Here is a 24,372-nt window from a genome sequence, read left to right as displayed (position 1 = left end):
TTGGGTTTCTGCCTCAATCTCTGCCCCAAGAATTATAATATAATCTTTTTTTATCCCAAATAAACGCTTGTTGCCTCTCACTTTGGCTTTTTTTTTTTTAGGTGAATACCTTATTTCAGCCCTACAAGGGAAATACTTTTTTCATAGATAAGGAACCTCTAATGCATCCAAATTCAATAACTAGCCCAAGGTCACAGAGCTAGCCAATGGGAGAGCAAGGATTCCGATCCAGGCGGGCGTTTGTCAAGCCACCCTTCTAACCACGGAACTCCGCTAGCCAATGGGAGAGCAAGGATTCCGATCCAGGCAGGCGTTTGTCAAGCCACCCTTCTAACCACGGAACTCCGCTAGCCAATGGGAGAGCAAGGATTCCGATCCAGGCAGGCGTTTGTCAAGCCACCCTTCTAACCACGGAACTCCATGCCCACCGCACTTAAATAGGAAGTGTCTCTCTATGCCTTCATCCTTCCTCCCTGGTTCTTTATGATTTTTAAAAGTCAGTGATAAATGTTTGATGTAAACAAATTCACACAAGATAAAGTAATAGGGCAAAAATTACCCCTGAAGTCCCACATCACCAGCTCGGCCCAAATCCCTACTCCCCAGGTGGTGAGTGTCCTTCTAGACTGCTTTCTATGCATGAGCGTGTGTGCGTGCATGTATGTGCACGTGTGTGTGTGTGTGTGTGTGTGTGTGTGTGTGTGTGATTTATACAGCTGTGCAACTTGTTTTTGGCAGCTAACCAGACACCACGTATACACATCATTTCCAACCACTACACAGCGATGCCCGGGTGCATGCACACTCTGTACCTTTTCAAGCCCTCCTGTGCTGATGGACTCCATGCTATTTTTTGTTTTTCTTTATGACAAAATATATGGTAAGAAAATATTTAACATATACATTTGTGTATCTGTAAGATTACCTGTAGGATGGATGGACTGCTTGAAAAGGAATTAGTGTTTCAAAACATATATACACATATATACAAATGTACATCCATATACATTTACGGAGATATTGTTATATTACCTTAGAAAAAAGTGGTAACCAATTTCCTTTCCCTCTGTGCCCTATAACCTTGCTAATCCTGGTATATAAATCTTTTTAATATCTGATATATAATTTGCAACTCTTTGGTTTCTAGTACAGGTAGACACCTTTTCTGTATTTATTGAACATTGGCATTTACTAAATTGCTTGGTTCATATTCTTTCCCCATTTGGGGGTGGGGAGATTTCTTATTGGTTTGTGGAATTCTTTATGTATTATTAATATTAACCCTTTTAATAGTAAGACATTTTGCAAAAATGCTGTCTTGCTTGTCCTTAGTTTGACTGCTGCTTGTCTAAAAGACAAGCTTTATCATATCTTCTGTTGAATAGAAGGATTTAATTTGTATGTCCTCAGATTTGTCAGACTTTTTCTTTACACTTATTGGATTCTGTGTCTAGGGATTTATTTTTTTACTCTTTCAAATCAAGATAAGAGATAACAAGATTCAAAAGCTGATGTTTCTAAAACTATGTTCTATTGGGACACCCTTGTCCCATAGGGTGGTGTTAGGTATTCTATGGAGGAAAAGGAATTTGCAATTGAATAATTTAGGGAAAGTTTGGCATAAGTAAAGATAAACCACTGAGTTGATTTTTTTATCATGGAACTCTCATAATCTTAATATGCCAAGATGCATTATGACGTTCCTCCAGCCCATTATAGGACACACTGCATTCCCACCTAGCTGGCCAGGCCAGCTATATCAGGAAACACCAAGCAGGTATATAGCTAAAGCGGATGCCTACAGAGCTGGGCAAGCGACAGGAAGAAGCCAGCACCGGCACACTCCGAGGCCCATTTCCTCAGCCCCCCGAGCCTCAGCAGAAAGGGGGATGATGTGAAATCAAGCATACCACGCAGCTAGTCTAATGGCCAGCATGCCCGTAAAAGTATGTGTTCTGGGTCTCTCCTTATGTCACCTGTCGAGCATCTGCCCTCATTGTCCCGCGCCTGGACAGAGTATAATATGTACTCATCGGCATCAAGACGAAAGTGAGAGAACAAAGACAAACCCGCAGCAAGCTGGGGACAGCCAGCACTTCAGTGTCTGCTGTAAGCTGCTGGCTTTAGGGCGGCGATCCCTTCAGGATTTAGAGTGACGCTGCAGAACAGCATGGCCAGGAGTCTACATCTGCGCTCACAATGTAACACTCCAGCTATTTGTGAGGAGGCGCTGGACGGGGCTGGGAGGAGGACGGCCTCAGGAGGAGCCAACCTTCCCAGCTTCCAGCCCTGGGCTGGCTATAAAGTAAAACAGACGGCATAGTTGTCACCCTGAGACTCAGAGGCTGTTATCAACTCAACCAGAGAGCAGTAACTCCCCACTCGTCCGGGCGGCCTCACAGAGAAGTGGCAGGCCCGTGGTTTGCTTTTCCAATGGGGACAGCTCATCTCTGACGCTGGAAGTTTGCCCAGCCTGTTGTCACAGCCGCACTGTCCCAGTACAGCACTGGCCCCAGGGCTCCTGTCCACAGTGCCCCCCTTCACACAACCCTGGGACACACCTGAGTGGAGCGACAGCAGGTAGGCTCAGCAGGTGTTCTCCTCGGAAGGCAGAGCAGCTCGGCCATAAGACCTGCTGGGGCCGTACCTCCACGGGTGCATGTTTCTAGAAACAGCTCAGCTCTCTGGGCCTGCTGGCCTCCTGGAGCTGTGCTGCTTTACTATTGCTGTTATTTTTACTCTCATTAATACCACTGCTCTACATAAAATGATACTGTCATGTTATTACTTTCATTCCATAGTATACATACCTATATTATATATAATATTTAAGAAAAACATACACGCGTTTATGTATGTGTATGAATATACACGTGTGTACATAGAACAGGAAAATAAACACATACACATATATAATAGGATATTAACTGTAGGGTTTTAAAACAGCAACTATTATTGGAAACGTTACGTATGTCCAATACTTTACATTCATAACCTTGCTTCATTCTTACATCTATTCTATGAGTATGCTGTCATCTCATTTTACCAATAAGGGAACTATGGCACAGAGGTTACACAAATTGCCAGAAGCCACATAGCTAATAGGCAGCACAGGAAGTCTGTGGACCTGACGCTGTCCAACTGGCTCCTTACCAGGATGCTCTGCTAGTTCCCATCCAGCCTCAGGAAAGGCTTCCATCTTGGCAAGCGGGGAAGTTTCAGCAGAGGAGAGAGGGTTGATTTGGTGGAGGAGGTGGACAAAGAGTACCCCTCTCTTTATGATGACAGTTTTTGAAAGAAGGTACAGTTTTTCCAACATCCCTTAAGTTATGGGTCCTCCTTACCACATATACAGGGGTTGGAAGAATAGTCGCCAGGAAAACCTTTGCAGGTCAGTAACTGGTGACACCAAGTGAATTTCTTAGATTAATCATCAACTCTGGACCCCTGTGCCAGAGGCCCAGGTGCTGCCCTCACGGAGAGAGCCAGACCCAGGCCAAGCAATAGTGATTTTATTGGTCCAGAGAGAAGTCACAGGAGGACACTTAAGATGTCTGCTATCCAGATGGACTTCACCAGGATTGATAAACCTGGGCTGCTAGCAAACAGCAAAAAATAACAACAAAAAATAAAACCAAACAGCTGTATTCTCTCAAACTCAAAGGGGACGTTCCTTCTGAGTGTTTTCAGGCTCTCTGCCTCTCTCCTGTGAAAACAGAGCGAGTGGGCCCAGCACTGGTGCCGGCAGACATGATTCTGCCCCAAAGAGCACTCTGTGCGATGATGCCAGGTTATACAAGAACGCGTGGTGTTTTCCTCATTCAAGAGCCCAGACAATATTCCCATCCCACCCATTTTCAATCTTTGTTTTAGCCACGTAGTGCATGGTCAAGGTCCATGGACCCTGGACGATGTCACAGGAATTCACCCCAGCATGACCAGAAGATGCTGAGCTGCCCTGAGGAAAAGCACAGAAGTCTCTCAGGATAGTCAGCCTCATCACTAATCTTTCAGCGAAAAAGGGAAGAGGAACCAAAGCTTCTGGAATATGCATGTCTCCATGCTTTCTGCAAAGCAGCATCGTGCTGGCCCCTGAGGCTTGGCAGGAGGCAGAGATGCTCAGTGTATGAAACGGCAGAAGAGGCAGGCTGTCTGTGCTCAAGTCCAGCTGGATCACTTTTATCGAGGTGTTGCTGGGGAAGTTAACGCTATGCAGTCTAGTTTCCTTATCAGGGAAATGAAGGGAATAAAGTTACCACTTTACGGGGTTGGTGTGAAGATTAATTGAAAAACGTGAGCTACAGTATGACTATGGTGGCCTCTTTATCACACAATGTCATCCTACCCACCGTAAATCCATCATTCCTAAATATGAACCCTAAGCACGGGCTATATGGTTGAGAAGAGGACACAATTCAAGAATCATTTAAAGACCTAGTGACACTCCAGCCCTGCTGTTAAGTATTACATCTCATTTCTCCTACCTCTGAGGAGTCAGTGTATAGCTCATAGGCCACTTCTCAGGAACGGGCCACTCTCTTCCCTTAGTTTGGACATGAGAATATTTTACACCAATTAACAAAGAAAAGGAAGGAAAGAAAGAGGCATCCTTAATGAGTCATCTTCATGATTATGGAGCAAACATCTGCCCGCCCTTACTGCTGCTTACTGCTTATCCGCCAGGCGTTTCGCCAGGAGACTTGGGTCTTTGATGAAACTACCCTTTGTTTGGTGGTGATTAGGAACGCAGACTCTGGACTTACATAGCTTGGGTTCAAATCCCAGACCTGCTTCTTCTCAGCTGTGGTTAAGTCACTCAACCTCTCTAAGCCCTCACTCCCTCATCTGTAGATTATGAATAATAAGAGAATTTTGTCCAATAAGGCTGTTTTTATAAAAAGCAACAGAGCTAACAATATATGCGGAGCTTTCAGATCAATGCGTGACACATAATAAATGCTAAAACATAAAACAGTGGAAGCTAGTATTTATTCTTTCATTCATCCAGCCAAAAGATATTTGAGTACCTACTACGTGGCAGCGTCTGGTTCAGATATCGCAGATATAAAGACAGAGCCTCCTGCCCTCCTGGACATTCCAGTGGCTTTAGTCGCAGGAGTGGCAATCATAGTGACCAAGTGAGCATGTCATGCAATCTGAGCTGTTCGTTTATTTTCACTTGTACCACTAAATTGGAGCATGATGGTGAATCACAGGCCTAAAGGAGAAGGGGTCAAATGGGTCTGCACGATGTCCCCAAATGCCCTGTACTCACATTTGAGTTATGTCCAATTCACAAGTGTCTCGTGTTGACTGTCTCAATCTGCCATCAGTTTTATCAACAACGCTTACAGGGCTGGCACACACAGAGACTTCTAGTATACAGCCCGTTATTGAAAGCACATGGAACCCCCCCTAGCCTAACGCATGTCTTGCGGCTTAGAGAAGAATATTAACTTTGGAGTTAAGAGACCTGGGCAGATTGAAATCCTACCTCCACCACTATGAACAGGAATAATTTGGGATCAATTATTTAACTTTACGAGCCTTCTGTGGAAACTGCAGACAGTGATTCCTCGCAGATCTCTGCCAGGAGTAAACATACTGTATATGAAAGCCCAGCGTCTCTGGACACATGACAAGTACTTAACAAATGGAAGGTGTTTTTAATGCTTTTTCTACCCTTTTTGCATGGCTGGCTTTCAATTCTCTACAGTTTTGGGGGACCTGCTTCCATGGCAATGCTGAACGGTGAGGAAAGCTACAGAAAGCCATTCACAAAAGTTAGCTGAGCCTTGGAAAGCAGAAATAACTTGTTTCGGTCCCAGTGCTCACAATGGGCAAAGCTGAGATTGAACCAGATCGGCTGTACTCCAACCTAAGGCAGGCATGAATTAGGGTTTCCGCCATAAGCCGCTAACCAGCTGGAAGTGTAAAGGCTGAACCAGGAATGCCAATCATTGGCATTCTCACTCTGCTCTCCCCCAGAACGTATGGCAGGCATTACTCGGAGATCGCAGCACCCTTTCCCACAGTCCCCCACTCAGGCTCAGAGTCAGGACTCCAGTGACCTGACTGTTTCACTTGGTGAGACTTCGCCTTCAGTCTCTGGGGGTTTCTCTTGAAATTGATACCTGAATGTGCTGACATCGTTTCCTGTGATAGGATTAGAAACACAAATATTATTTCGCCCTTCCAGATTCTGCTCTAGGGAAATGCCCCTGAGAGCTTCTGCTTCATGATGAGATAAAGGAGGGAGAGATATACATGAATAAAACTTATTTAATTGAACTAGGTAAAACAGGCTCTATACATCATGCTTTACATACATTACTGTAATCCTCTCAATAATCCCTTAAATTAGACCTTAAGGCTTCCCATTTCATAAAAGGATAAACGGAGGCCCAGAGAATGGAAATGATTTGCCCGGTGTTGTGCACCCAGGTGTGGACACCCAACCTCCTACCCAGGTCTCTCTCTGGCTCGAAATCCAAATTTTTCTCCTGTAGCAAATGTCCACATCGGAGAAGGTTCCTTGTGTGGGGTTTGCTAACATCACATGGCCTTGACCCCACTTCCCCTCGTCAGCCCTTTCCTCATACCCCAATTGAGCAGCATTCAATTATCTTGAAATGGTATTGCTCCTATATTTGAACGTGACTTGACATTTTTCTTTGATAATTTTCCCACAACCACCCAAATAGGTAGAAAGCTTCGCTGATTTTATGTAAATCCCTGAGGCTAAATTTGGCCCTTGGAGCAAACTGAAAAAGAGATGAAGCCCCTTGCCACGGCTCTGGGGTAGACATCCCTGAGGAGAAGCCAGCACAATCTGGGCCGAGTCCCAGGGAAAACGCGGCATTTGTTACACTGCTGCCCAGACAATCAGAGCCTGAGTAAGAGAAGAGCTGTGCCAAAACCACAATGGCCGCATTCATTCGCCACATCTGCATAGCGTTTTGTGCTTTGCTCTTTTTCAGACAATGTTTATTTGATTCTCGCCCAAACAGTGAAGTTTTATAGATGAGGACAATGAGACACTGAGAGGTCACACGACCAGCGTAAGGTCCTACAGAAGACAAAGGACACTCTTGGTGACCCAGGGCTCCTCAGTATGGCAGACACCCACTGGCTCATCGTTGCTTCCTTGCTTCTCCTTTCTTCCCCTACCTTCTCCCCGCTCTGTCCTTGTCCCTTCCCCCAAGATATGTGTGGTTATGATGTCTTCCTGAAATGGCCTCTTCGTTCAAAGAAGGACCTGAGTTTAGGACACTGGGGAAGAAATGTAGATGGTTTTAAGAGATGCCACCTTGACTTCTCTCACCATTAGAAGTGGGGCAGGTTTGACCTACTTCCTTCCACGTAGCAAAAGCTTCAGCGCCATTTTAAAAGAGGTACAGCGACCTTCACGGGAAACAAAGAAGTGCATATGCTTTCTCTCCTGCCCTAAGGAGCCCTTGGTCTGCGGGATCCTTATATCGTGGGGCCCGTCACGGCCTTCAGTTAACACAGGGCTGCATGTCCAGGCAAAAGGAGATACTGCGTCACCACTGTTTATCGAACGGCCGAGGGAAAGACAGATGACTTTTGTAGTGTGAACTCACCTGCAAAAGGATGGTGGTTTTATACTGACTTTTCATCAGGTTGTTGATGGATTCAAAGAGCCGTCTCATGGATTCTTCAAACTCCATCTGTTCTTTGCCTTCATACAGCCTGGAAGAAGACACATCTGCGTCATTTTTCTCAAGCCAAGGGCAATACCGTTCAAAGTGTGAGCCAGCCGCAAACTTCATTTAAAATTGAAAAGAGACAGGCTGGGAGATGGGGACTTGGGGGGGTGTGGAGGGGGAGCAGCGGTAGACGATTCAGCAGTTGCTGCATGTGGATAACTCACCCAGGGAAAACCCTAGGTCCAGCACACTGAGCAGAGCCGCTCCCACAGACCCGCATCACAAATCCGCCCCCACCTTCTTTTTTAATGAAACCCTGAAGAACCTCAAAGGAATAAAACTTGTCCGAGCCGAGAAGACATTAATAATTTGACCCTTCTTGAAGAATCAGAGAGTACACTGTGTGTGTCTGATTTTCAAAGCATCGTGCAAACATCAAGGGGAACTATTTCCAAAACACAGCCCTTCCGTTCGCCATCGCCCGCTGGTCAGATAAACAGGGTCATGCTGGTTCCACGTCAGGGGCCTCGCTTTAGCTGCCCTGTCATTTCAGGAGCGTGCTTGTTACCTACTTGACACCTTGTGTTCCTCTGATTACAAAGGCCCTGTGTTGTTCCTGTACAAGATGTACACAGAACAGAAATGCATCACTTATGAAGTGAGATGCCTCATTAATCCTACCCGGAGATTAGTGAGTGTCAACATTTTGACGGATAGCCTCACGGAGGTTTTCAAGCCCTGTGCTGATACACACACCTGTGACTTTTTATAGAAACCACCCCTCGTATAGAATCAGCCTCCAAGCCCTGAGTCTTATCGCCCTCTTGACCCAGCCTTGGAGTGCAGTTCAGCCCAAGGCTTCTCCAAACAAGGCTTTATCGCAAACTGTGAAATATCCACAGCCTAATCTGTGGCATCCTGAGCGAAATACAGAGAAGATCGCTTCTGTCCCCAATTCAGATAAAGCGCATCTCCTGTCACAGCCCTACACAGTCCCCGCTGCTGGGCCACAGCTGTGGGAAAGGTGCTGTCCTTAGATAAAGCCCCGACACACTGAACGGGTTTGTTTGCTCTGTCAGCCACAGGACTGGCAGTCCACCTTGCAGAGAACGTCTCCACTAAACCCCCACCCATGCGCTCGCCCATCTTTCTGCTTCTGACTTCCTTTCTGTAAGTGTGTCTCTCTACTTATCCTCTTCTGCGTATCATTCACTCATTCTCTCTCGTGGGGCTCTTTGTTTACCTCTGATTTCTCTCTCTCTGTCTTTAGTCACCATCTCTCTTTCCTTCCTTTTCTTAATTCCCCCTTCCTAAGGTCCTCCTGAAGTGAGAAGCCTCAGGGGAAGCCAGCGCTGACTGTTGCAGCCATTACAGGGACTGCTGCTGACTTCCTGGGTATCTAGCTCAAGGCCACAGAGACGAGGCTGTGAGAGGCCCCATGGGTCCTGACATAGCTTCTCACCCTCTCTCTTCCCTTCCCTACGTCCCCACCTGACTCCTCTCCGCTCTCCTACACGACTCACTTCCGAACCTTCTGGCTGCGCTGGCACAGATGTCTGCCGTGGAGTATGTGTTTCAGAGTCATGGGCTCTGGGTTCCAATCTCTGCTCTGCCCTATTCTAACAGCCCTTAGGAATAACAGCAAATACTACAGGGCATTACTCTGCCCTGCACGGTCCATAGATAGAGTGACACCATGAGGTGGGCCCTATCGTTATCCCCATTTTACAGAATGACCAAGCTCAAGCAACCTGCCCAAGGACTCCACATCCGTGTGCGTGAACGCCGGAATTCAAACCTGGCCATCACTCAGTTTGTATGCCACTTGGCTATACGCTTTCGTGACTCTCTTAGTTCCATTAAGCCTGGGCTTCTCACCTGCAAAATGAAGGTGACAGCTGCACTGTGTCCAAGGCCTGTGAGGCCAGCTCTCAGGCCAGGGCTCAGCACGGGCCTGGCCCAGTAAATGTAAGCTATTGTCTTGCTGTTGTTAATTGTAGGGGCAGAATTATTTTTGCTATCATTTGCACTTCACAGATAAGGATACACAATACTCTAAAGGGGTTGGAACTTGCCCAAATCCCATCAAAGTGGAAAAGATGGGACAGATCTGGCAGGAAAGAAGGGAGGATCCTAGTTCAAAGGGGCGGTGGCTTCCCCATGAGACAGGCTGTTAGTTTTCCTTTGTGCCCAAAGCCAAGCTGAAGGAGGCCTACCCCCCAAGCCACTTCCCTTGAAATCCCTTGCTGTTCCCCTTGTCTCAGCTACCTGAAAACCTTTAACAAACACCACCATAATCCCTGTTACTGGTCTATGGTGTCTCCCACCCACATTTACTACCCAGACGTGGCTGCCCACGGTGGACTCGTCATTATTTAGACTTTCTCTGTAAGATACACTTATTTGTAATTTTCATGCATGCATGTGTGTGCGTGTGTGTGGGGTGGGGGACCAGGTCCTCTCCTTAGGAGCCACCTGTGCTGCCTACAAGAAAGGCCTCCAGCAGCTTTTTCCTGCTGGGTGACCCTCCCCACCCCCACCCCCACCTCCCATAACTGAATAGTCTCACGAGGCTCTCTCTGTCTGGAATTGGTATTTTTTAACACAGAAACATAAAAATGGGCTTTGTTGGGAGTTGTCTTAATGGTGGTACTTCAGAGGGAAAACGTTTGTGAACTCCTGCTGAAGAGATCCCTGAGGCTACCCCAGTTCCAGACCTTTCTGTGTCTGGTTATTGAATCTTTGGATTTTCAGAGCTGCACAAATATCCTTCCAATAACTCCCTTTTTGGCTCCCACGGGCCCTGGTTGGATGCCTTGTCCCCCCGCCTCCACACACACACACACACACACAGACACACACAGACACACACACACACACACTTCTAGTCAGAGCTCTGCGGGGCCCTGGGGTTCTAGGTCACGAGCTGTAGCGAGGGCAGTGAGCACCGTGTCCAGGCTTCCTATGGCACAGGCGAAGAAACAGAACCAGGGGGGGCAGTGACTGGGCTTCACTGACGTCTTTTAAATGCTATTTGGCAGAGGTGAGAAGGAAGAGAGACTTTCAAGCTGTGAGCTCAAGTCAAGGTCTTCTACTCAACTTTACACTTTGTAGGAAACCGGAATTTAATTTCCACCGGCAAGTCATGTGACTAGGTCAAGCGCTGTCTCAGAGGTGTGGCTGGAACCAGAGCTCAGCATTCTCCTTCCGTGCTCTGAGAAGCTAACGAGGGAGCGCAGATGACACAGCTCTCGTGAGGACAAGACTGGGGCATCTGCCTCTGTGGGAACCTAAGCTGCTCCCAGTCATTCATGTCACAAGTTAGTGCCTAACATAGCACTCTGGGTCAGGGAAGGAAATTCAGTTGATACCTGCCTCAGTTTCACAAAGGATAAAAAAAAAGCAATCCTGTGGGGAAATGGCTTGCATTTTACACCGGCTACATTATTAGGCAACATTGTTGCAGACTTATCAATCTGTGTGTGTGTGTGTGTGTGTGTGTGTGTGTGTGTGTGTGTTAATTTTTAAGCCTGTGATTTTACTTGGTGGGAGTAAAAGGAAGAGTTGAAGGAAATGACCACAGTTGGGAAAGAGAAAGGAAGCAAAAAGCTATTTAGTGTAAGGGGCTTTGCTATCTAGCCAGACTCCTCCATACACTTGGCTGTGTGACCTTAGACAAATTATGTCTCTGAATCTTACCTTCCTTACTGATAAGATGGGGATATGATGCTCGCTCAAAGGGCTCCTTTAAGGTGAAAAGATGAATGAGATAATGCCTTTAGGTGTTTACTATTGTAGCTGGCAGTTAGTAAGTGTTAAGTAAGTACCAGCTCTTGTTATAGTTGTTGATTCTTCAGCACAGAAGCGGTTGTATTGGCCAACATTGATCTGAGACTGATCTGAGTGTACATAGATAAAACGAATATTTGGAGGATCAGGGATGACTAAGGGAAAAGATACATCAGGTTTCAGAATATACAGAAGAAATAAACTGATGATGGGGACCATTGAGCACTGTGAGACCTGAGAAGCTTGAAGCAAAAAGAAAAACAATGCCTCGTGTATCTGCAAGGCTTTAAAGGTGGCCTTGGAGATAAGGGTACAGCAGATGTCATTTCAAGGCCCTTTTTTTAGCACTTGGTCTCTGTTATCACTTTGGGAGGGAAACATTTGTTCTGGCTTCAGAATGCCTAGAAAGGTGCTTCAGAAATCTCCTGGTTCTGCCCGGGAACAGGTTACTGCAGGGCCGGAAGTGCCTGGCCACACTGGGAACTGGAACCACCTGCGAGGCGCCATCCTGGGACGTGTGAGTCCGACAGCAGAGGGCGCTGCAGCCCCTGGGGTTTGCATAACTACAGCGATGCTGGGCTTGCACGCGATTCATTAAGGAGACACTGTGCACAGCTGAGCACTCAGCAAATGCAACCGGGGCCCCAGATGGTGTGTGCAATGCTTTGTACCACCTCTTGCATGCAGGTCCGTAAAGCCTCAGCTCAAAACGGAGACGGCAACCTCAGGCCAGTCAGCAGCCCCAGGTAGCGGAATCTAACCAAGGCATCTCGGGCCTTGGAAAGCCAGCCATAGAATCCACGGGAGGAGGGTTTCCTGGCACCGGCTCCGGTTCATCTTCTATACCTCAGCTACTTCCAGCCCTTCGGAGCCACATTCACAGGCATCCTCCTGGTTTCCTCCCCGCCTCTTTGAGGCAATATAGGAATTGAGGTAACACTGCACAGCTTCCAACCCTGCTCCGCCACGTAGATGGGTGACCTTGGCTAAGTTTCTTCATCTCCCTAAGGCTCGGTTTTCTCATTACTAAAATGGCACTCGCCCCATAAGGTGGCCTTACAATGAAATAATGCGTGTAAAGTGATTAGCACGTGCCTCACACACAGTAAACGTCAATAAACGTTAGCTATTGTCACATAGTATCATATTTTTCTTCCAAATCCGGTCGTTTTTGCTTCCTAAGCACTAAGGAGAAAGATACCAGCATCTTCATAAAGACAATTACTGGTCCATTCATTGAGCACCTACTGTGTGCCAGGCACGGCAATGGAGACAAACGTAAGACTCAGTCTCCATCCTCAGAGAAATCATGAGCTGAGCCAACAGGTACCTCATGTCAAAGCAACAGGAAAAGGTTCATGAGTAAGAAGGTCTCCTTCCTGATTCACCTCTTCGCCGCACGGTCATTGTCAGCATCCCCACCCCTTGCTATACAGGGAGAAAAACTGAATAACAAAATGTTAATATTACTATCGAGCATTTGCTAAGGGCTAGGCACTCCACTAAGGTCTCCACATGGATGAGCTCATTTGGTAGAGGCAATTATCTACTTTGTGCATAAGAGAAAAGAAGAAGAATGTTTAAAGAGGAATGAACAAAGGGATGGAAGCCCAGGGGAGGGATCAAGGGCTCGGGCTGACACTGCCACCCACCTGGTGGCGCCTCTCTGCCCTCAGCCACCCCTCCCCGGCCACCACCACAGCCTGTCCTCGCCACGTCCTTCCTTCCTCCCCAGCAGTCCCACTGATGCCCCCAGGATTAGCCCCGGACCCCAGCTTTTCCTCTGTCTCCCACACCCAGTCGCATCTTCTCCCAGATATGCCCTCAGCCAGACACAGACCTGACTCATTTCATAAGTGCCTGGGAGGCAAGACCAGATTCATTAGATGGTTTTTAAAATAAAATCTCTCTTTTAAGTGTCTCCATGATTTTATACGGAACTGAGCAAAATTATTCAATGATGTCACCCCACACCATTCTGTCACTTGCTACACAAGTCAGGATACTTTTGTGCCCCCCAGACATGACGCTAGGCACTGGCGGAGTTCTGTGGGAGGGAGGCCAGTTATTCAATGACTTTCCTTGGACGAACGATATGCACTGCACACTGTACAGAAGGCAGGCTGTCCCGGCAGCCGAGGCGTCCCTGTCCGGACGCTTCACTCTCCATCATCACCACTGACTGGCCTGCCTTCCCCACTAGTGTATAAGCTCCATGGAGGCGGACATTAAGGCCATCTTTGTCATAATATCCCCATGACTAGCAACAGGCCCAGAACATCAAAAGTGAATTACAAACAAATGTATCAACACATGATAAATTATGAAATCAATGAACCTCAGCACCTCTCATGAAGCTGGACAGAGCTGTCTTATGAATCCAGGACTCAAAGTAGTTCAGCTCATTCTAATGGGGACCAAACAAGGTCTCAATCATCGTACAGCCATCTTCAGCTACGCAAACTTTTATTATTATTTTATTATTATCACCTTTACTGATAACAATAGCTGCTACTTACTAAGCATTTGCTATGCACTGGGCTCTATGCTAACTGTTCAAGGTCACCCAGCTAGTAAATGGCAGGGTCAGAATTTGAGCCCAAGAGTGTCTGGCTCCAAAGCTCACGCCTTTCACCACAAGACATTACTGCCTCCGGGGAACAGAGCAAAGTCAGAGCCAACTGTGGAGAATTGGAACAAGTCAGGGCGGGCAGGAAAGCGCTATCTGCCGAGGGGATGGTGTTATGGGACTGTCAAAGAAGCTAAATGACTGGCTCTAAACGTTCTCTGTTCAAGCTCTAAATTCAAGGTGACTTGGCTGGTGCTTCTACCCCTGAGTCAATGATACGCTATATTAGAGTAGGTGTAAATTAGTGAGTTTACAAAAAGAACCATTAAGCCATTGGTGGTGTTCTAAGAGTAATTACCGATCAGAAACTCCCTCTCCCCCCCCCTCCTCTCCCTCTCCCTCTCCCTCCCTCTCTCTCTCTCTCCTCTACCTCTTTCCCTACAACCTGGAATGAAAAAGTTATAGCCAAACCAGGGGGCTGAGTGTATCTGAAAACTATCTTTGCATTTACTGATCCTACTTACAGAAAGAAAGCCTTCCATGCACTCAGCAGGCACTTTAAGTCAAACCAATAGTTCGGGAAAAGCACTTTGAGAGGGTCATCTTTCTGACTCACCTCTTCCCTGCATGGTCACCGTCACCATCCCCACCCCTCCCCCTACCACCGAGGACTAGATGCCTGAAATGAACCAGAAACTGAAGATTACTCATGGAATTGTGGTGCAATGAGCCTGGAGTGAGCTGTCCAGCTCAACAGTGGCCAAAGAAATTTTCTCTTGAAGGGTAACAAAGTTGAAATGGAAAGCATTCTTCTGTTAGAAGAGGAAACGTAAAATGTATCAGAAAGGGACTAGGTAAGGAAGGGCCCGGGCAACTACAGTGTCGCCAGTGTGAATTGTTAAGTAGCCCTGGTGGACTAGAGAACTCCACGCAGACTTCACTGAACTGGATGCCACCAATAGCCTATATGCAAGGCTCAGACCAGCTCCTGGGGCCAATGCTTAAACGACAAAATTATTTCTACTTGAACTGTTACTTTTTCATTTACTCTGACATTTGAGGAGGGATCACCCCTTACGGCAAACTGCAAAGAAGTTACACTAAAGAGTCTTCTTCCTGTACATCACCCCCAGAGAAGGATGATGTGTAGATGACAGGGGAAAAGATACGCTCAATATGCGAGGATCCTGTTTTGGAAAATGTCTAGAATGAACACAAAAAAATAATGTAATCACAAGAAAAACTGCCTCAGGTGGAAGTGTAAACAGCTTAAATTAAAAAAAAGAAAAGAAGTTAAAAAAATATATTGAAGTTAACATATGGAAGAAATGAAAAAAAAACAATCCATCTAAAACATTCACTTTACTTTTAAAATATGGCAACCCTGTGTAATAAATTAATAGTAAGTAGGTAATAAGATGCAGGCAAAAGCCTTGAAAAGAACTCTAAGTTATGAATAGAGTATGATGTGTGCCCTGTGCCATCTATCATTCTACTGAGAGGAGCTGCAGCTTTTATATAATTTGGCAAGAACTAAGTTGCATAATTCTGCACTTAAGTAAATTTCCCCATTAGCATGAAAAATGGTATTCAGGGTTTTTTCCCTCAACATAATTGGAAATGTAGTGTTCCCAAAACAACATCTCCAAAGACAGGAACACACATACTCACACGTGCACACATACATATACACGTACTCACGCACACACACGCTGCTTATGGTTCCAAGACAGAGAGAATAATGTAGATTGCATCCTCTAATTGAAAGAGGAGCTCATAGTCAGTAGAGTCCTTCAAAGCTCTTTCTCTTTAGGCCCAGATGATCTAAAAGTTTGGGTACTGGGAAGAAATTAGGTTTTGACTGCTTCTCTTACCATTTCTTCCTTTAGTTTTTTAATCACCTAGGAAGCGTCTCCCTGATATCTTAAGTGATAACAGAAAAAAAGTTGCAGCATGATTTTACACACTTACACACACACACCCTAGTAAAATCTGGAAATCTACACATTGTTTCTTAGAAAAAGGATTGTGTATGTCAACAATCCCCTTATACACTTTCACATTATATTCTGATTTTTAAACAAGTAAACATAATTTTAAAAATAGGCAACTACTCTTTCTTTGGAGTAAATGTTCCTTGCCGTCAGCTCCTTTCTAGAACAATCCTTTCCTGGAAAGTCCTGCCTGAATTCTCTCCTTCTCTCCGTGGGAACTGGGGCTAGGGGCAGGGGACGTAGCTCAAGGTCACATGACCAGAGGCAGTTCTTCCTCTACAATTACAGGATTGCGATGCTAATTTTTCACCCACCTCCTGGTGCCTGGCACAGGCTCTGGCTGGAGAGACAATTGCCTGAGAAATGTCAAGTTATTATTCCTCTAAATGGTGGTCAAGCCAAGAGTGTCTGAACTGTGTCCTTTAGGTTTGTGGCTTCCAGAAGAGGATAATTAACCCCAGGCTTCCTGCTCTGTTCCACTGAGAGCCTTGACATTTGGTGTGTGGAGTTAAACAGAATTTTTAACATTTTCCTTACAAATGGTGTCGGTTTTAAAAATACACGTACAGTAAAAGCTCTTGGTTTTGAAATCTGGGAACACCCGAGGGAGTGTAGAGTCCCAACATGCCAAAGTTTGCGTTACTGGAGACCTCATTTGAGTAGTCAGATGGCTAAGGGCCACACGGGCTGCCAGTAGAGGACAGTGTGGCAGAAAGAGCAGGGGGCTGGATCCCCAGAACTGAATTTTAAACCAGACTCCAGCATCAGTGTCGTGACCTTGAGCAGGTCACTTCACTCTGGGCGCTGGCTCCCTCATCTCTAGGTCAACCGCTTTACCAGTGAGGGAACTTCCAGGATTCTTAACTGGCTTCTGTTGTCAGAGTCAGAATGGGCGTGCGGGTCATCCAAGGCCAAGCCAGCTCACCCTGAAGAGTTCCCCAGTGTGGCACTTGGCCCATCGGCACCCAAGTCAGAGACTGAGGTAGATGGAGGTAACTCCTGCAGAGGCTGAATGTCCTTCAGTCATCAAGTCCCCCGAATTCCACCTCCTGGAACCATGTTTGTCCAGCTTTGAGATATGATTGACACATGTAACATTGTGTAAGTTTAAGGTAAACAACATGATGATCTGATGCACATATATATTCCAAAATGTATATGTCACCACAGTAAGGTTAATTAGCACATCCATCCTCTCATATAATTACAGTTCGTGTGTGTGTGTGTGTGTGTGTGAGAACATTTAAGATCTACTCTCCTGGCAACTCTCAAACACGCTCTCAGGGCACCTCCCACCCGCCTACCCCCACTTCATTTCACATGCACTCACATGAGCATCTGCTTAATGCTTCCCCCCCCCAGCTAAATTACAAACCCCATGCAAACCAGGCCTGAGATTGTCCAATTCATTGTCATATTTTGAGTGCCCAGCAGACTGGCCGCCTAGTGACTACTCAATAGGTACGTGTTGGATGAACACTTGATTATTAATGCAAACCAAACCTCTACCACTAAACACACATGTCAACTAGATGGAAGCTTTCATTATCAACGCAAGGGGTAAAAAGAGGAACCGCATCTTACGGCCCAGTGTGCATGGGACATGTAATGTGCTGATGCTGAATGTAAGGAACAATAAACACTGAGTTACAGGCCTTTTAGAAGTTGCAGGCGCTAAGGGCAATTTTAAGAAGTTGAACAGAAAAGCTGTTTACCATCTTAAGATTTCCAGGCCGAGACAACCTGTGAATGAGTTACAAGGCGCACAATCCTCCTGCCCCCACAGATGCTTTCTGAGATGAGGGAAAATGGCACAATCCCAGGTTCAGAGAAGCCGGCGTACAGTGTGCGGCAGACACGGGCTCCAGCGCGAGTCAGTGCAGGGCCCTTGCCACGCTCTGTGTTGGCTTCTTGGGGTAGGAGAGGCCACATTCTAACATTTATCACAATGGAGGCGGCCCTAAGTTATCACATGTGCACCTCACATCTAAGTCCTTTTTAATCTTCCGTCCACCCCAAAGACACGGTAAGCAGCAAACCCAACTACTGAGCAATGCACGCTTTCCTGCTCAGGAAACAAGTCTTCCTTTGGGGGGGTCCCTGTCTGAAGCACATGTGAAGTGGGTCAGGAAGTACGGCCAGCCATCCTGACTCGGCTGTTAGCATGGTGAGTTTCACCCTTCAGCAAACGAGGCCCTGTACACCCTGCATGCTCCTACTGAGTTACAGGGAGTTTGCTAACGCACTTCATAAACCTACATATTTATTCAGTAAATTGATCTCCCACCCCAGTCATTCTCTGAGGAACTGTCAGCCACAGCATTTGACGGTAATAACCATTTTGGCACAAAGGCAAGGGTTCCGGCAGCGAGCTATTAATAGATTCCAGACTTCTAACAAGAAGCTAACAAGCAAAGAAAATCATCCATGGCTTCAACCTGAAAGAATGACAATCTGGTGTCCTCCATGGCTTTTCCCTTAACTATCTACAGTGCAGATACTCTTGTCCTGCAAAATTAAGCCATTTAAAGGGACAATGGAAGCAGACAAGGCTAATGTGTTCCATTTTGCTGTGAGCGGAGCATGAGATTGGCGCCAAATGGGACACAGTTTACCCAGCCTCGGAGGGATGGGTGGGGGGATGTCAGTCTGGGATTACACCTGGCAAAGGACAACCCACAAAGCACCTAATTCACATGGGGATGATGGGGAAATCAATCGCACCTGACCCCTCTGCTCCCTGATGCCCACCTGACTGGGTGTTAGGGAAGATGCTGAACTCCAGGAAATGGCCGGCTAATTCACCGAAGACCTCCTAAGTGCAAGCTACTGTATCTCGCCTCTGATCTGTTTTCAGTCCCCATGATCTCACTGTAGCACTTGATGCTGCTGATATACTCCCTCCTCGATATACATCCTGTCCTGGCTCCTGGACTACTAATCCTTCCTGGTTCCTATCCTGTGTCCCAACCTTCCTTCCCCAGGACTCATCCATCCCTTCAACATACTAATCTCCTGGGTTTCACCCTGTGCATTATAGTATTGCTCACCTTGTGCGACAGCTTCAAATATCTCTTTGGATCTATTCCTACCAAAACTGTACCTGCATCCTCAGTCTCCTGAACTCCAAATCTCTATCTATCTGCCTGCTGTACGTTTCCATCCAGCTATGCCTCAGACTTAACAAGTCCCCCATCATGCACCGCCTCCCCCTCCCCCGCAGAATCTCCTCCTCCCCTGTACTCATCATGTGACCAGCAGTGCCTGATGAAATGTGCCCCACAGCTCAGCCTCAGATCAGCCCTTTCCTTCCACTCCCGCTTGCATTCAGTTAGGCGTGGCACTCCTGCCATTCATAAGCCCTTAACTTCTTACTTTCCTTGTTCTCCAGCCCCACGGTGACTGCCTCAGTCCAAGCCCTCGGGCCTGGGTTATTGCAATCGCTTCATTATTGATCTCCGGCCTCCCCTTCTCTATCCCGTATTCCATATCCTAACCTTACTTCTGCAGCAATCTTTCTAGGACAGGAGCGTAATCACATCACCCCTCTGCTCTGGGACTTAACTGGCTCCCCAGAAACCCCGCCCCAAAAGCCGGGGTTTCTGAACTGCTCCGATGGGAAAAAAAAAAAATTTAAGCATGATTCCCAGAAGATGCTTGTTTATTTATAAATTGTAACCACGTACAATTTATTCTAAGTCAAAGGTTTATAACGTTTAGTTTCTTCATCTAGGGACAAAATGAAGAAAATTTCTTTTCATGACAATCTATTTTTTAAATTATTTTTTTAGTCACAGTTGACATTCAATATCATTTTATATTAGTTTCAGGTGTACAGCATTAGTGATTAGACATTTATGTAATTTATGCAGTGATCCCACCGATAAGTCTAGTACCTACCGGGCACTATACATAGTTGTTGCAGTTATTGACTCTATCCTCTATGCTGTACTTTACATCCCAGTGACTATTTTGTAACTACCTATTTGTCCTTCTTAATCCCTTCACAAAGTAAATGTTAATATTTCTATCTGATCCCAGTGGATCAGGTTTATACACCCCTTGGGGTATTCAGTCTGTGCTCTGAGGATGGAGGGCAGCATCTATGCCAGTATCCCCAGCATAGAAAAGGACGTCAAACTCCTCAGCCCGGCATTCAAAGCGTGTCACAACCCACCTCTTCAGACACATCCTCCACCCTCCTCAGCCACCGCTTCACCACCATCCGCTCTTCCCCACAAACACGCTCTCCACAGTGGGCACAAGATAGCACAGAACCCAGGCTCTAATGTCAGACCCCTCTCTGCCAACATCTAGCTGTGTGACCTAGAGTCACTTTCTGCACCTTTCTGGGTCTCACTTTCTCCTTCTGTAAAATGAATCTAATAATATCCATACTTTGCAGGGTTGTTGTGAGTATAAAGTGAGGTAGAGCGAAAAGTGATACAGGACCAAGTACAAAGGACAGGCTTATTAAGTGTACCTCAGAGTGACAGAGATAATTGGAAGTTCCATTTCATATGTCGTTCCCCTCTACAGATGTTCCTTGACTTACGATGGGGTTACTTCCTGATAAACTCATCATAAGCTCAAAATATTTTAAGTTGAAAATGCATTTCCTACACCTAACTGACGGAACATCACAGCTAGCCTAGCCCGCCTGAGACGTGCTCAGAACCCTCATGTTCGTTAGCCTACAGCTGGGCAAAGCCCTCTCACCAAATGAATACACTGCGGAGGATCGGTGTGACCTCATGATCGTACAGAGGACTGGGAGCGGCGCGTGCTGCCACTGCCCAGCATCACACAATGTATCGCTAGCCCGGGAAAAGATCAAAACTAGAAATTTGAACTATGGAATCCGTATCACTTTTGCACCATTGTAAGGTTGAAAAATTGTAAGTCAAACCATCGTAAGTTGGGGATCATCTGTACTTAGAATTCGTGATTCTCTCTTCTCCCATGGGCGGGCTTTTTAAATGCCTTTCAGTGTCTACTTTAAAACATCATCTCCTTGGAGAAGAATTACCAGTCCTCCCGAGGTAGAGTTTGTCATTTAAACCGTCTGTCCCCTAGGAACCATTTGCGAGGCTCCATCGTATCATCCCACTGATCACTGCTTATTCCAGGGAACGGAGATTTGATCGCTGGCCTGCACGTTTGTCTTGGCCACCTGATTGTTGCTACTTGAGGAGGTCTGATACTAATTCCAGAGTTCCCGGTACTTAATAAAGCCCCTAGCACATAACAGGCACCCAATAAAAGTTTATCAATATTTCTATATGCAAAGGGAAAAGGGGGCTGTTTAAAAGTGCAAGCATATGCACAATTTCATGTTCTAATAACGGCAACTTACTTAACAGTTTAAAAGCTCCTTTACATGTTTGTAAGAAACAGGCTGCTAGTTCCACCTCTGCACTGCAGTAACTCATATAATAGACAAAAAATTAAAGGGAAGTAACTGTTTGACAACATCCCTTTGACGAGAGTTTACTCTTCCATCCTGATCTGATGCCAAGTTAATCTTATCATAAAATAATTCTATCAACTGCAATTGTGCAGTTTACTGAGCCATTACTGTCATCAAGAAGTGAAAGTATATTCAAAATTGAAAACAGAGGCTTACATAGGAATAAATGGCATTCACATGCAAACAAATTGTATGCAGGAGAAACAGGAATAGCGGATGGGACCGGCGTTCCAGCCCAGGCTCAGTATACATACACGATTGCGTTTTAATATTTATACATAGATGAACAATAAAAACAAATCACACTGGCAAGTACCTTCAAGTTAAGTTCGTATTTATTTAAAAAGGCAGAGGCTTATGCATCCCCTCCAACTGCAGGCTCCACTGAGCATGCTTGAGCCTTGTTCAGACAATCTTGCTGCCTAACATATTCATGACCTGGAGGATGCGCTAGCATGTAATAATGACATAAGAAGAAACCGAACTGGTGGCGGGGTGAGGGAGAGGCTGGGCGCGGAGGAGGGCAGAACAAAGCAAGATGCACAATAAGAAGGCAGAAGAGGCAGCAGCGAGCATCAGGTCCCCCGGCGCTGAGGGCAGTCAGAGGAAAGGCAATGGAGCCTGGCCCTGGTGAAGTGAGCCAGGCTGCGGTGTCCCGCGGGGGTATGAGCCGTGCTCCTTTGGTGCCTGTGGTAATGGAGTTAACTGTGCGTGCCATGGCCGGCCTTCCGGCTCCCAGGCAAGGGCTGGGGAGCAGGAGGGCACCTGGAGATGCCACTGCTTCCATCAGGATGCTGAGCGCATCTCTCTTTCCCTGACCAGTGAGTTTTTTCCAAGGAGTGTGGGCTCACCTGGGCTGGCCCGTCGTGTTTCTTTATTCATTCCTTGGGAGGATACGAGAATAAAGGCATGGTGGCCCGAACAGTTTCTCCGTAATAGTGAGGATGCTTTTCCTGACAACTCCTGCTCCAAGTCATCGTTTTCTTTACTGAACTCCTACCGTGCTGGGGGATGACAGCACCTAAAGCCACACAGCCAGTGCCTCCCAGCTGCCCCAAGAGCACCCAGCAAGTCGACCCTTCCCGTTGGAGCTGCTCTCTCTCAGGGCATCCCCTCCTCTGGGCCAGCCACACTTCCTACTTGCATGGCCTGGAAGAAGTTCGGTTCTTAAATGTGCTTCATCAGATGAGGCTGGATGTGAGGCCTCGCTCTGCTGATGCTTATCTGTGTGACCTGCTTGAATCTAAGCCTTGGCTTCCCTCTCTGTGAAAGGGAGATAGAAGTGGTGTCCCATTTCACACGGAGTAAGTGCCACCTACATGCCAGGTGCTGTGCTCAGTGCTCGGGACACAGGATGAAACAAAGACTCCTGTCCTGGAGCCGACATTCTAGCAGAGAGAGGGCAGTAAGCAAAAGCATGACTAACTATTACCTAGTCTGCTAACGTGTGATTAGGTCTATGGCGGTGAGGGATAAGACAAAAAGCAGAGTGAAGGGGAGACATGAGAAGTGCTGGGGGCAGGGGCTGAGACTGTAAACAGGGTGGTGAAGGGGACCTTTGAGCAAAGACGTGAAAGAGGTGAGGGGTGAGCAAGCAGATATCCGGGGACGGGTGCAGAGGCCCTCAGTCAGGGGTCTGCGCCGCATGGCTGGCATGGAGTAAGCGAGGAGCAGAAGATGAAGTCAGATAGGAGGTTCTCGCAGGAGTTTTGTGAAGACTGATGGAGATAATAAGTGCAATGTACTTGGATGGTAATGATCACCACGGGCACTTGCTATGTGACAGGCACTGTGCTAAGGGCCTGACACCCATTAGCTCATTTAGTCTGCACAGAGCCCTGCGAGGGTTTTTACGTACATGCCTGTTTTACATATGAGAAAACTGAGCTTCAGGCAGACTAGATTTGCCCATGGTCATAGTCATTAGTAAATGGTGGTGGTAGGATGCAAACGTAGAATTCAAACCCAAGTGGCCTCACTCTGGAGACTGTGCCTTTAGCCATTGAGCTGACTGCCTTTCATAAGCAGAGGGGTGCGGATGACGGTGGTGATGGAGGGGCTAGTGGATGGCAGAGCGGCCCCAGGAGACTGGGGATTACACAGAGAAGGAAGAGGAAGCAAGACCGGAAATAGCAGGACTGGAACAGAGCAGAAGGCATGATGCAAAAGAAAAGACAGGGGCCAGCCGAGTGGCGCGATGGTTAAGAACTCGCTTGGGATGCCAGAGGGCCCCGGTTCGGATCCCACATATGAGGGCCAGTGACACTGCCCTCCACAGCTAAGATGCTGAACAACAGCTCAACCTGGAGCTGGGCTGCCTTGAGTCGCTGGCGACGGCGTAGGCTGCAGCCCCTGTGGCAGTGGGTTGCCATGGGCTACCGTGTGTAGCCAGCAGCCAGCGTGAGCGGCCAGCCGCCGCAGTGAGCGGCCATCCAGAAGCCAGCGACTGATCTTCCTCTCCAGGGAAGAGCGCAATGATGGTGCCAACTTGGGCAAGTGAAGCAACGTCTTCCACAACTAGATTGAAGAACAAAACGATAGCAACTTGTCTGTTCCCCTTCCCCAATCCCCCAGCACTGTTCCCATCCCCCAAATTCCCCAATTAAAAAAAAATCTTTAAAAAAAAAAAAAGAAAAAGAAAAGACAGGCTGAGCAAGCAGAGCACAGAGCTGGGTACATGGCTGCTTGGGGCGAAGGGGCCTGACCACACACATAGGGGAGGTGGGACCAGCAGGCATAAGCGGGGCCCACCCAATGGGCCAGCAACAGACCGAGGTGAATTCACAGGGCTGTAAAAGCCCCTCCACTGTGGTCCCCCAAAAGCACAGACACCTGGTAAAGACAGCCCCTCTTCTTAAAAACTAAACAGCAAGAAATATT

General features: G+C 46.9%; 1 protein-coding gene across 1 annotated transcript in view; it reads right to left on the bottom strand.

Annotated features, from left to right (window-relative positions):
* The window catches only part of DOCK2 (dedicator of cytokinesis 2), a 398,948-nt gene that overhangs the window by 293,853 nt on the left and 80,723 nt on the right, over positions 1-24,372 (bottom strand). Inside the window, exon 20 of the mRNA XM_019635935.1 lies at positions 7,605-7,713. Within this exon, the coding sequence (XP_019491480.1) occupies positions 7,605-7,713 (109 nt within the window). The remainder of the gene's footprint in view (positions 1-7,604; positions 7,714-24,372) is intronic.

This window comes from Hipposideros armiger, unplaced genomic scaffold (assembly GCF_001890085.2).
Source record: "Hipposideros armiger isolate ML-2016 unplaced genomic scaffold, ASM189008v1 scaffold_25, whole genome shotgun sequence".
Lineage (NCBI taxonomy): Eukaryota > Metazoa > Chordata > Mammalia > Chiroptera > Hipposideridae > Hipposideros > Hipposideros armiger.
The sequence above is the reverse complement of the archived record's forward strand: the minus strand, read 5'-3'. Positions and strand labels throughout refer to the sequence as shown.